Source organism: Staurois parvus, unplaced genomic scaffold (genome assembly GCF_062004578.1).
Source record: "Staurois parvus isolate SC_StPar_1 unplaced genomic scaffold, SC_StPar_1.0 ptg000498l, whole genome shotgun sequence".
Taxonomy (NCBI): Eukaryota; Metazoa; Chordata; class Amphibia; order Anura; family Ranidae; genus Staurois; species Staurois parvus.
The window spans coordinates 11,482,470-11,495,189 of NW_028318294.1; the positions used below are offsets into that span (position 1 = coordinate 11,482,470).

At 41.0% G+C, this 12,720-nt stretch overlaps 1 protein-coding gene across 1 annotated transcript in view; it reads right to left on the reverse strand.

The window, feature by feature from the left end:
• Positions 1 to 909: 909 nt before the first annotated feature.
• The window catches only part of CDH11 (cadherin 11), a 230,552-nt gene continuing 218,741 nt past the window's right edge, over positions 910 to 12,720 (reverse strand). The window contains exons 11-12 of the mRNA XM_089689825.1: positions 8,050 to 8,301; positions 910 to 2,214 (exon numbers count right to left, since the gene is read on the reverse strand). Coding sequence (XP_089545951.1) covers positions 1,715 to 2,214; positions 8,050 to 8,301 — 752 coding nt within the window. The 3' untranslated portion in view covers positions 910 to 1,714. The remainder of the gene's footprint in view (positions 2,215 to 8,049; positions 8,302 to 12,720) is intronic.

Here is a 12,720-nt window from a genome sequence, read left to right on the forward strand (position 1 = left end):
TCTAGACTTTATGATAACTAGATAAATGAAAAAATATACCAGAAGGAGGAAAGGGGAAAAGAAGAGAGGAGAGGAGATGAGAGGAGAGGAGACAATGAAAAAAAGAGGAGAGGAGAGAAGAGAGGATGGAGGGAAGGGATAAGAGGAGAGGAGAGAGGAGAGGAGACAATGAAAAAAAGAGGAGAGGAGAGAAGATGGAGGGAAGGGATAAGAGAAGAGGAGAGGAGACAATGAAAAAAGAAAGGAGAGGAGAGAAGAGAGGATCGAGGGAAGGGATAAGAGGAGAGGAGAGAAGAGAGGATAGAATCTAGACTTTATGAAAACTAGATAAATGAAAAAATATACCAGAAGGAGGAAAGGGGAAAAGAAGAGAGGAGAGGAGATGAGATGAGACAATGAAAAAAAGAGGAGAGGAGAGAAGAGAGGATGGAGGGAAGGGATAAGAGGAGAGGAGAGAGGAGAGGAGACAATGAAAAAAAGAGGAGAGGAGAGGAGAGAAGAGAGGATGGAGGGAGGGGATAATAGAGGAGGAGAGGAGACAATGAAAAAAGAAAGGAGAGAAGAGAAGAGAGGATGGAGGGAAGGGATAAGAGGAGAGAAGAGAGGATAAAGGGAAGGGATAAGAGGAGAGGAGAAAAGGGAAGAGAGGATGGAGGGAAGGGATAAGAGCAGAGGAGAGAAGAGAGGAGAGAAAACAAGGAAAAAAGAAAGGAGAGGAGAGAAGAGAGGATGGAGAGAAGGTATAAGAGGAGTGGAGAAGAGATGAGAGGAGAGGAGAGGAGAGAATGAAAAAAGAGAAGAGAGGATGGAGGGAAGGGATGAGAGAAGAGAGGAGAAGAGAAGAGAAGAGAGGAGAGGAGAGGCAAACAAATAGCTTCTTCAAAAACACCTACGAGTCACAAAAGGAAATAAAAAAAGTCAATTTTATTTCAAAGTTTGCTTCGTATATTGAAGCACATATTAAAGCAACAGTACGATGTTCATAAAATATAAGTGTGATGCCGTAACATGTCAGAATACTGATATTTTCGTATGTATACTAAAATAAGAATTTTAAAATTGTACAAATAGATACATTAAAAATGACATAGAAATAGGGTGCGATTCTGGCACGTATTAGTTTTAAGACGGGATTATAAGCAAAAAAGATTTACAAGAATCAGCAGTAACAAGTCTGATGCTCAAGAGACATTATAATTGTACATTTTACTGTACATACATAATATGAGTTGAAGCTGGCTGAATATTATAGTGTATTTTTTTGTCATTTTTGTATATTTTTTTTTTCAAGTTTAAAAATGCACTACATATAAAGTGTCCATAGTTTAAGGCGACGTTACAGCTCAAAACTGTTATCCTTTCTAACTTTTTGTGGAAGCTTTGTCGGACATAGATCTGGATGGTTATGTTACATACTGTAAAAAAACTCCCCTTTAGATCAAGTGTTTTCCTGCTTTTCTCGGTCCCATCTCAGTATAAGTGGTTTAGTCCCAGATAACTGACAACTGCAACACAGGCTGTAGGGTTTTCACAGTATCTACCACCACTAAAGTCCTTATTCATGAACAAATTCTGCCTTGTAAACCTTTTAAGGTCAAATAGGCCTCTTTTATTTTATCTTTCCTTTAAAAAAAAATACCTGTTAATGATTTTTTCTGCTTTTTCTTTTTGAGAATGTAACACAGTTCTTAAGGCCAAGATTAGTACATTATCGTTAAGAATCATCTTCGCAAGTGTCTTTGGAGCCATATAAGTCTGCTAGTTTCTTAAATCGAGGTCCCCAGTTTTGTAGATAATCATAGTCCAGGTCCGAATCTGTCGAGGCGGATTCTAAAGAGCTGAGAGAGCCCGCCACGGATCCTCTCCCTTCGTATCCATAGATTTGGATGGAATCGTAAGGAGGTGCTGTTGGATCATTGTCAGCTTCGTGTATTCTTGTGTTGATGAAATCATCAACGTCAACGCTGTTCGGAGCCGGTCTTATTCCAAGATCTCGTGGTGCGTATTGATATTCAGGCTTGATGTCTTTTCGTGGAATAAACCCATTAATTCCATCAGGATTTTGCAAAGTGGCAATGTCGAAAGCTTCAGTGTCTTCCTCTCCTCCACCCTCGTCGTCGTATGTTATTATGTTTTCACGGATATCTTCCTCCTCAAATACAATCAGAGGTTCCTTCTTTTCTCTCCGCAATGCAACAAATAACACCACAATCACTGCAGCAGAAAAAAAGAAGAATCTTTAACATTTTTGTAACTCTTGGTAATAACTCATGCAAGCTGTCAATTAAAAAGTTTAATGGAAATCATTAGTTAACACCTTCTCCCGCCCAGCCTATAGTAGATTGACGACCAGGCGGGACACTCATATGACGCCCTGTGAGAAGGTGCCACTCACGTGGCCGTGGGGATGCACAGTGGTGCAACCTGTCACCAGCTGTGTCCATGGGACACAGACGATGACAGATCACTACACCAGCCTGCTGCCAGTGTCATGTGACCAATGTCACCAATCACAGCAGATCACATGACAATTGTTTACAATGGATGGTTTCCTTTTATGCCATCCTTGTGTACAATTGTGTTGTTAGCTGTGATTGGTCACAGCGATCACATGGTACAGACAGAGACAATCACAGCCCATATATACCATGTGATGAGCTTTGCCCAGTCACAGCTAATCACAACAAAAGACCGAACGAATCAGTTTCATTCAGTTAAAACGGATGCCAATATCAATGAAATATAATGATATTAGCAATGATAATGTGTAAACAAATCCTGATCACTTGCCCAGAGTAGTACAATGTTACTATGGTAACACTGTATTGCTCTGGTCACAGTGTACTGAAAAAGATAGTAAAAAAAAAGAAGAACAAATTTAAGAAAAAGTAATAGAAAAAAAAAAATATATAAATAAATATATATATATATATACACACACACATATATATATGATATATTTTAACATATTGTCACCAATCAGTGTCCTTGATCACAACCACACCAGTTATATGATAACGCTGTACAGGAATGGTGACAATATGTTGAAAAAAAATTTGTGAATATAATTTTTTTAATTTCTTCATTTTCCACAAAATTGTGACAAAAAATTACAACTTCAAGAATCTCACCATGCCTCCTACTAAATACTTTGGACTGTCTCTTTTCCAAAAATGGGGCATTTGGGAGGTATTTTTACTATCTTGGTGTTTTCAGGCCTCCAGAAATTAGATTGGCCGTCAGTACATCAAGATTGATCGATTGTGAGAAATATATACCATAGTTTGTGGACTCTATAGCTTTCCTATTGACTAAAAAATATCCACTAATTTGAGGTATTTATTTGCAAAATGTTATACCAGAAATTAAGAAAAACGCAGGTTTTTTTTTTTTCAGAAGTTTCAGGTTTTTAGTTTATTAGCAAAAAATAAAAAAAACCCAGTGCTGATTAAATACCACCAAAATAAAACTCTATTTGTGTGAAAAAATTATAACTTTATTTATGGGTACAGTGTTGCATGACCGCGCAATTGTCATTCAAATTGCGACAAAGCTGAAAGCTGAAAATTGGCCTGGGCAGGAAGGGGGTAAAAGTGCCCGGTATTTAAGTGGTTAAAAATAAAATTAAACAATCTATGGTTAACTTAATCTATTTTAATACAATAATGCCTCTATACAGTAATAGAAATGATGTTTCAATCCTTAGAATCCTTGAAATCATAAGTCAGCGTGCTTAGAACTTTCACACATTAACCCCTTCCCACCCTGGGTCTCGTACTAATGATTGTTACCAGGGACTCCCGGATCCTGGTCACCTGATCACTGTGATAGTCTGTGATAGGCTATCCCAGTGATCAGTCACTGCAGCCCTGCTCCTTTGTTGTCTTTCTCTTTTGAATATAGAGAGGAAGATAAATTGTATGTTTATCTGTTTGCAGAAGTGAAAGATGTATATAAACAAGCGTGTAGAAAAAAAAAATAGCTGGATCAAAGTTTGATATGGGTCAGTTCCAGGATTTTGGGTCAAAGTAAGGGTCAAATGTCAATGTATGGGTCAAAAGTCAAGGTAAGGGTCAGATGATGGGGTCAAAGGTCAAGGTCAGTATATTTTGGGTAGGCTTTTTTTTTTTAAAGCATTTTTTTAAATTAGTATGCATGTCATTTAGTGCCAATAGGCACAATTCACTAAGCCGTATCTTACCGCATCTGAGTATGCAGTAAGAAACCACTTTTTTAAAAAAAAGTTTGAATTCCCGAAAACACTCCACTAAAGTATCGCATTAGTTATTTTATTAAGTCATGCAGTATTTTAGTAGTGTAAACCATGTGAAAACCTGGTATGGTGTAGCATAGGGGGGGCGAGCGAGCCCCCGTTTCCTGACCTGCCGGACTGCAGGCTCAGATAAGGGTCTGGTATGGATTTTGGGGGGGACCCCACACCATTTTTTAAAAATATAATGGCATGGGGGTTCCCCTTCCTTCCTTCTTCGGTTACCAATCACTGACACTTTCAGAAAAGGAAGGGGTTAGTATATGACATATTTACTGGCCTCTTCTTCTTCATGACATAGCAGCCGGCAGGATAGGAGAGTGGGGAAGTCGGCAGAGCTGCGGGCGGTGAGGGGGGCCAGGAGAGCACATAGGGGCCTGGGTCAGAGGACGTATGTATTATTATTATTATCATTATTATTATTATTATTAATATACAGGATTTATATAGCGCCAACTGTTTGCTCAGTGCTTTACAATATAAAGAGAGACAATACAGCAACGATACAGTTCAATACAAGAGGGTTAGGAGGGCCCTGCTCCTTGGAGCTTACAATCTAAGAGGGAGGGGCTGGTGGTACAAAAGGTAATAACTGTAGGGGATGAACTGATAGGAGAGATAGAAGATTTGGTTATTAGCTGAGGGCAGGATAGGCTTCCCTGAAGAGATAGGTTTTCAGAGATCGTCTAAAAGTGGGCAGAGTAGGTGATAATCGGACAGATTGAGGTAGAGAGTTCCAAAGGATGGGGGAGGCTCTGGAGAAGTCCTGAAGACGAGCATGGGAGGAGGAGACAAGGGAGCTAGAGAGCAGGAGGTCATGGACAGTTTGGATGATATTTGGAGATAAGATTAGTGATGTAATTTGGGGCAGAGTTATACATGGCTTTATATGTTATTGTTAATGTTTTGAATTTTATTGGTTGGGCAATGGGAAGCCAGTGGAGGGATTGGTAGATAGGAATGGCAGACATGGAACATTTGGTAAGGTGGATAAGTCTGGCAGCAGCATTCATGATAGACTGAAGAGGCGATAGTCTGCGATGAGGTCGGCCAATAAGGAGGGAGTTACAATAGTCAAGGCGAGAGATAACAAGGGAGTGAATAAGTTGCTTAGTAATTTCAGTGGTTAGGAAGGGGCGTATCTTGGAGATGTTGCAGAGGTGAAGTCTACAAGATTTGGACAGTGATTGGATTTGGGCTGAAAGGACATATGTACTTGATTTTTCTTTTACGAATAGAAGTAAGTCCAAGGAAAAAGTCAAGCTTGCCATATCCTGTTTCATTCAAAAAAGTGCATTAGATCTAGTCTATGCATTAGTTCTCTGACATATAGCAGTGATCCTTCTCTGGAGCATGATGGCAAGAGACAGGCTATTCAACTGCTGATGTGGCTGCTTTACAGCTAAATGAAGGATAGAGTGTGATATACGTACCGTTCTACAGCATCTGGAATCTATGTATCATGTTTTACAGCAGAGTTGGACTGTAAACTAACTCTGGCAAATGCAGAACAAAGAAAGAAATATCTGGATTGATCTTGACCTGCGTAACCCAACTGAGTTGATTTACTAAGACCAATTAGGCTGTTTTCTTTGCAAGTGAAGTTGGGATTATTGTCAGAACTTATTGTGGGGAAATTTCACTGTGCAAAGAAAATGACTGCAAAAAAACTGCACTTTTGCTTAACATGATTGGATGATGGAAGTCAAGTTCACCTCATTCACTACATTACTGGAGAAAATTGCCATGCAAAAGTCATTGGTTCTAATCCCACCTGCCTGGAGTTTGCATGTTCTCTTTGTTCCTGCATGGGTTTCGTTCGGGTACTCTGGTTCCTTCCCACTCTCCAAAGACATGCTGGTAAGTTAATTGGACCCTATCTAAATTGGCCCTAGTATGTAGACCCCTTGAGAGTTAGGGACTGATTTGAATGTACAATGTAAATATATATATATACAGTTGTGACCAAAATTATTCAACCCCCAATGCTGTAAAGGGGTTTAGGGACTATAGTGTACATTTGGAATTGTATTCAGAATCAAATCCTACAAGGACGTTGTAACTACCCAAATGCAACTAAAATGACATCAATTGTTTATGTAATACAGTAGTAAATGGTTCTTATGTGGTTTCTTCATTGCCACAATTATTCAACCCCTTAAAGACTACCACTCTGAAGAACAGAGGTTCATACAGGTGCTTTCCATCAGGTATTGAAAACACCTGTGGATGTCACCGAGCAGCAATCAAGCATAATAAGCACCAATTAGGCAGCTTTAAAATGACTGTGATACTCAGCTCCTTCTAGACATTTACTGGTGTGGTTACAAACATGGTGAAGGCAAGAGAATGGTCCAGGAAGACAAGAGAAGAGGTGATTTCTCTTCACAGGAAGGGCAATGGCTATAAGAAGATTGCAAAGATGTTAAACATACCAAGAGACACCTTAGGAAGCATCATTCGCAAATTCAAGGCAAAGGGCACTGTTGAAACGCTACCTGGTCGTGGCAGAAAGAAGATGCTGACTTCGACTGCTGTGCGCTACCTGAAGCGTAGAGTGGAGAGAAGTCCCCGTGTGACTGCTGAGGAACTGAGAAAAGATTTGTCAGATGTGGGTACAGAAGTTTCAGCCCAGACAATAAGACGCACACTGCGTAATGAAGGCCTCCGTGCCAGAACTCCCAGGCGTACCCCCTTGCTGTCTCCAAAGAATAAGAAGAGTCGACTGCAGTATGCCAAAAGCCATGTGGACAAACCACAAAAGTTGTGGGATAGTGTTCTGTGGACTGATGAAACAAAATTAGAACTGTTTGGGCCCATGGATCAACGCTATGTTTGGAGGAGGAAGAACAAGGCCTATGATGAAAAGAACACCTTGCCTACTGTGAAGCATGGTGGAGGGTCAATCATGCTTTGGGGCTGTTTTGCTTCTGCAGGTACAGGGAAGCTTCAGCGTGTGCAAGGTACCATGAATTCTCTTCAGTACCAGGAGATATTGGATGGAAACGTGATGCAGTCCGTCACACACCTGAGGCTTGGGAGACGTTGGACCTTTCAACAGGACAATGATCCCAAGCATACCTCCAAGTCCACTAGAGCATGGTTGCAGAGGAAAGGCTGGAACATTTTGGAGTGGCCATCGCAGTCACCAGACTTAAATCCGATTGAGAACCTCTGGTGGGACTTAAAGAAAGCAGTTGCAGTGCGCAAGCCTAAGAATGTGACTGAACTGGAGGCCTTTGCCCATGAAGAATGGGCGAAGATACCCGTAGATCGCTGCAAGACACTTGTGTCAAGCTATGCTTCACGTTTAAAAGCTGTTATAACTGTAAAAGGATGCTGTACTAAGTACTAAGATTGAATGTCACTTGGGGGTTGAATAAAACTGATAATGCTGTGAGCACAGAAAAGACATTTGTGGTTATTTCATTATAACTGTTATGTTATATTTGTCTGACCTACAAGTGCCTCTTTAATGTAAATGTAAGCAAGATGACTGAATGATCAAAAGCAATGTCAAACTGGCCAAAACACTCAATTTCAGTGGGGGTTGAATAATTTTGGTCACAACTGTATATATATATATATATATATATATATATAAAGTGCTGCGTAAATTGTAAGTACCTGTAATAAATAAATAAAGAAATAAAAATGCAACTTCCCTTGCTAAGTAAACAGCCTATTTGCCATTAGTAAATCAATTTATATTAATTATAACTAAAGACATAGTTAAAAACATTGGATTGCTTTAACTAGTAAACAGACATGCCACTCACCTAATAAAATGACAATACAGGCCAGAATGGCTATCAATGCTCCTGTGCTGAGCCCTGCATTCAGCGATAGTGGTTCGTCATTACAAGAAATGACACTCTCGTCACTGTTACAGCTGCAGATCCGGATGGTGAGGGTATTGGTACTGGTCATTGCTGGAATTCCTCCATCACTGATCACAATAGGAAGCAAATGCATTTTCTGTTTCTGACGACTGAAAGATACTCGTCCAATGTGCAGGGTTGCTGTGTTATCTGACCAAAATACAAGGGATGACATTAGTTTTAAGGATGCAAGGATTAGGCTTTCCATTAGCAGTTCCTGATTTTCTGCATCATTTGAATTAGATTCATATTAGAGCATACCTACCAACTGTCCCGGATTTGATGGGACGTTCCCGAGATTTTATTTCAATCCCGGTGTCCCAGCAAATCCGGGATTCAGCACATCCAAGCTGAATCCCAGAGCCCAGTGCTGGAACGAGTACATATCTGAAGCCTGGGGTTAACCATATCCCTAAGCTCCTCCCACTGTATAATGTGGACACACCCATTTTTTTACCAGAGCACTACAGTATGAGCACCACTGGTCTCTAACTCCCTCGGATGTCCCTCATTCTCAAGTTTGAAAGTTTGGAGGTATGTTAGAGTGCTAACATGGCCATTGACATTAAATGTTAGACATGTTTTTCACAGCTAAATATATTTTTATTATTTTCAGATCAAGGCATGGGTACTGCACATATATTACAAGTATGCACATGAACACACTAAGTAAGCAACTTATATAAGCAGAGCAATGGTAATTGGCTAGAAGAATTCAACCAAAAACAAAAAAGATCTACTGGTACTGTATTGTGGAGGTCTCAATATGTCTTTGGGGACCTTTAAAGTCAAGGTCCCACAATGCAGCTCACTTTTAACATTTTCAAAGTAATAGAATAATATAGGCCACCCCAATTTACTTATTTTATCTACCCAGAATGCTCTGTTTGAGACACAATGTATTATGCTTATGCTATACCCTAAAGCAAACCTGTGATGACCAAACACAAAAAGCGTGTACTTATCAAAGCAGGCATCATATAGTGCTAGACCTGAATTTCACTTTGAGTCTACCTGTACCGGCGGTCCACATGGAGTCCCACAAATATAGCCAGCTCGAATACAACTTCTGCTAGGTCCCTAAACCACATGCCACAGTGTATTTGTAAATGTAATAGTTTTTACAGTGTGTCTTGTTTTTATTTGCACTTTTGATGGTTAACCTCCTCGGCGGTATAAATCTTTCCGATTTTGTGTGCTGAAAGCGGTACCATTTTTTTGCATGGAAATATGTAGTTTTTTATTGTAGGCTGTAATTTTTAGGGATAACTCACTGAAATCTGTCCGAACAAGAGTCTATTAAACATCCCGGGTAGGATAAAATTTGAAACACGAAATCATAAATTATAATTTAATAAATAATCATAAAAAATAATAATATAATAATAATAAATTTAATTCAATAATATAATCAAACCAAAAACACTGAAATTTGAAATACAGAGGCAAATTCGCACATCGCTGACCAAAGTCGCAAAATCGTTTTCAGTGTCTGATGACAAATTTCCCCACGAATCATCACTCAATTCTGCAAGTGGTTCTGATTTACTATCGCTGGTCTAAAACCGCTTTTGACGTAAAGGGATGTTTTTTGGACGCCATGGACTTTTCTGTTTCCAGGCAGAAAGAACATTCAAAATGCAGGCAGGGCACAGGACAAAGCAGTAGGGACAAAATATATGTGAAATGCATTGAAACAGCAATGACAGCAAAAATGACATTTTTTAAAAATTTCAAATTTCCCGCCGGTTCCGGCGCCCCCGTACGTCCAGACGTCACAGGGACCAGAACACAGAAGCCGGATGCCGACATCAGCCGGAGGAGATGGCCGGGGATGCTGCAGGGGACACATCGCGGGAGCGAAGGACAAGGTAAGTGCTGCAGGGACCCCCAGAGCAACGCCGCATGGTAAGCCCGAGTGTAGCTTGGGGTTACCGCTCTTGGTATAGAAATTTTACCCCGAGCTACACTCGGGATTACCGCTAAGGAGGTTAAGGGAGTACTAGCCCCTTCCACCCTTGCAGAGCTGGGTTTTCCCCCTGCAAGGCAATATCATAATGTGCTAGTATGCACTGCATAATAGCACTTTATGAAAAACTTACCTGAAAACGAAGCCCTCCAGGGGCCGGCTGTGACCGCTGAAAGGGCTTCCATCTTCATCCGGTCTTCCTTCCGGGTTCGCAGACTCCAGCCATCTGAATGGCTGAGATGCGAAGTCGTCACTCCCGTGCATGCACGGTACACATTTAGGAGATATTCATTTTACCTACAGGTAAGATTTATTATCAGCTTACGTGTAGGTAAATATATAAAAAAACGAATTTCCTACCACTTTAATGGGCTTTGTTGAGACTGACATTTACCACTCCTGCTCTGGTATGGCTGGACTTACCTGATGGGGTTTGTGGATACTGACATTCACCCATGATTAAAGTAAAACTATAGGCAAAACTGTTTTGTCCTTTTGGATTGAGTAAAGACGAGTTATAACCCTGCCAGTTTTGTTTATTTGTTTTTTTTACCTTTGAAGAGACTTCCCTTCACTTTCTGCCCCATAGCCACAACAGGAAGTGAGAGGAAATGCCTCCAAAGTGAGGAAATCCCTAGTTGTTACTTGGGTCATTAGAGCTAGTGCCCCTTTGGAAGATCTGCCCCTTTACTTCTGTTCAGGTGACAACCCAAGATTTGGGATTGTTGCTTTCAGTCACCAAGACAAATAGAGAGGGTGAATCTCCCCAGCGGGGGTGCAGACAATGCCCCAAGTCTATCCAAAACTAAAAAAAAAAAGTTTGCCTTTAGTTTTACTTTAAGGCCTTATAAATTAAATGTGTCAGCAGGTGTCAAGAGTTTGTAAGCCTCATGTTCCATAGTAGCTGCCATTCTCATTCCAGCATTCTGGATTTGGCTGAGCTGCATTCTCCCTTTCTGTCTGTCCTCCTGCAGGGTGATTTCTAGACACAACCTTTGGGTGGTATCCAAACTTGTTTTAAGCCTGCCAAGCCCTTAGTGTTGTGCTTGTGATAGTGTTTGTAAGACGTCCCTCAAGCTCCCTGTTTGCCTGCTTTGTTCCTGTGCCATGACCTTGCCATCACCTGATCCCCACCCTGCCTGCTAGTTTTTGACCTCAGATTGTTCTTTAGACTACTCTCTGAACTCTGCATGCCTTTTGACCACAGATTTGACCCTGACTACTCTCTGAACTTTGCCTGCTCTGACCATGGACCACTCTGCCTGTCTGCCAACCACAAATACCCATTGCTGTGCTTAGCTAGCACTTGCTTGCGGTGACCAGTCACTATAGCATTGTGTATAAGACCTGGGGACAAACACGTATCAGTAGGCCTGCTTGACCTATGGGAAAGGGGACTGCTATAGGTGAAGAACACAGTGCCAGCTATAGTGTCTGACCACCAACACTAAGGGTAGGTGTGAAAGCAGGATCGTCATGTTTCGATTTATTTGACTTTTACATTCTTATAAGAATGTATAGCAGAGCGCCATTTTCCCCTAAAACATCCCACAGGTAATGTCTTAGTGCTTGACCGAACTATTACCAGTTTCAAGCACTGTCATCTGGGGGTGGGGCATACATCTATTTATGCAAATTTAACTTTGAGAAAGTCAGTATTTTCTATAGACAATTGGCATTCTTTGTGCACAATGGCAGCAGTTTGCTTGGGCACTATATAGTGTCTGCTTAACCCCTTGGCACTGATGCCTCCTGGCCCTTTAAGAAGTTTGTGATGCCAGGAGGTGGGGCAGGGTTTAGGGTTATGTGATCACCGTGATTGGTTGCCACGTGATCAGAAAGCTCAGGACAGCAAGTAGCGATCTGAACCTTTCCGTGAGGTGCCGGTAAATGTGCCGGGAGCGCACAGGTCACTTGTTTACATTGGGTACATAAATATGCGGCCCCTAGGTGCCAAGGCCTAGCCACTGAGAGGCAGCATACTTGCTTTAGCTCGGCACCAAGGAGTTAAATTTGCACAGGTCGTATTTACTATTCAGCCTAGCCACGATGACCACACATCTCTTTCTGGGTAGTAAGAAAGAAGTTGAGGATTAAATGGCAGTGTTACTTTGTTTCATATAATAACGGCGGGCAGCTTTTATGTGATACACACAGAGATGAAATTGAACTTTTCCCAGAAAAAATTATGTAAAAACTCTCCAAAGGTAGTGCTACAGAATGCCATGTTACTATTAATGCTGCAACTCTTATTAATGAACCTATTGCTATTAGTCTTTATGCACAATAACCCAGAGCAACCAATCAGATCTTTGTAGGTTAGCATAGTTCACCTAATTAATGATCTGTGATTGGTTGCTTTAGGTTGTTAGAGCTACCTCCCCTGTATTGTACTACTCTGCTTACCTTTAGGCGATCATTGAAAACCTATCTCTTCAGGGAAGCCTATCCCACCCTCTGCTAATACTGGAATCCTCTACTCTTTCAACCACTCCATTCCCCACAGTTTTACCTTTTGTACCACTCACCCCTCCCTCCTAGATTGTAAGCTCCAAGGAGCAGGGCCCTCAATTCTCTCTTGTATTGAACTGTATTATTAC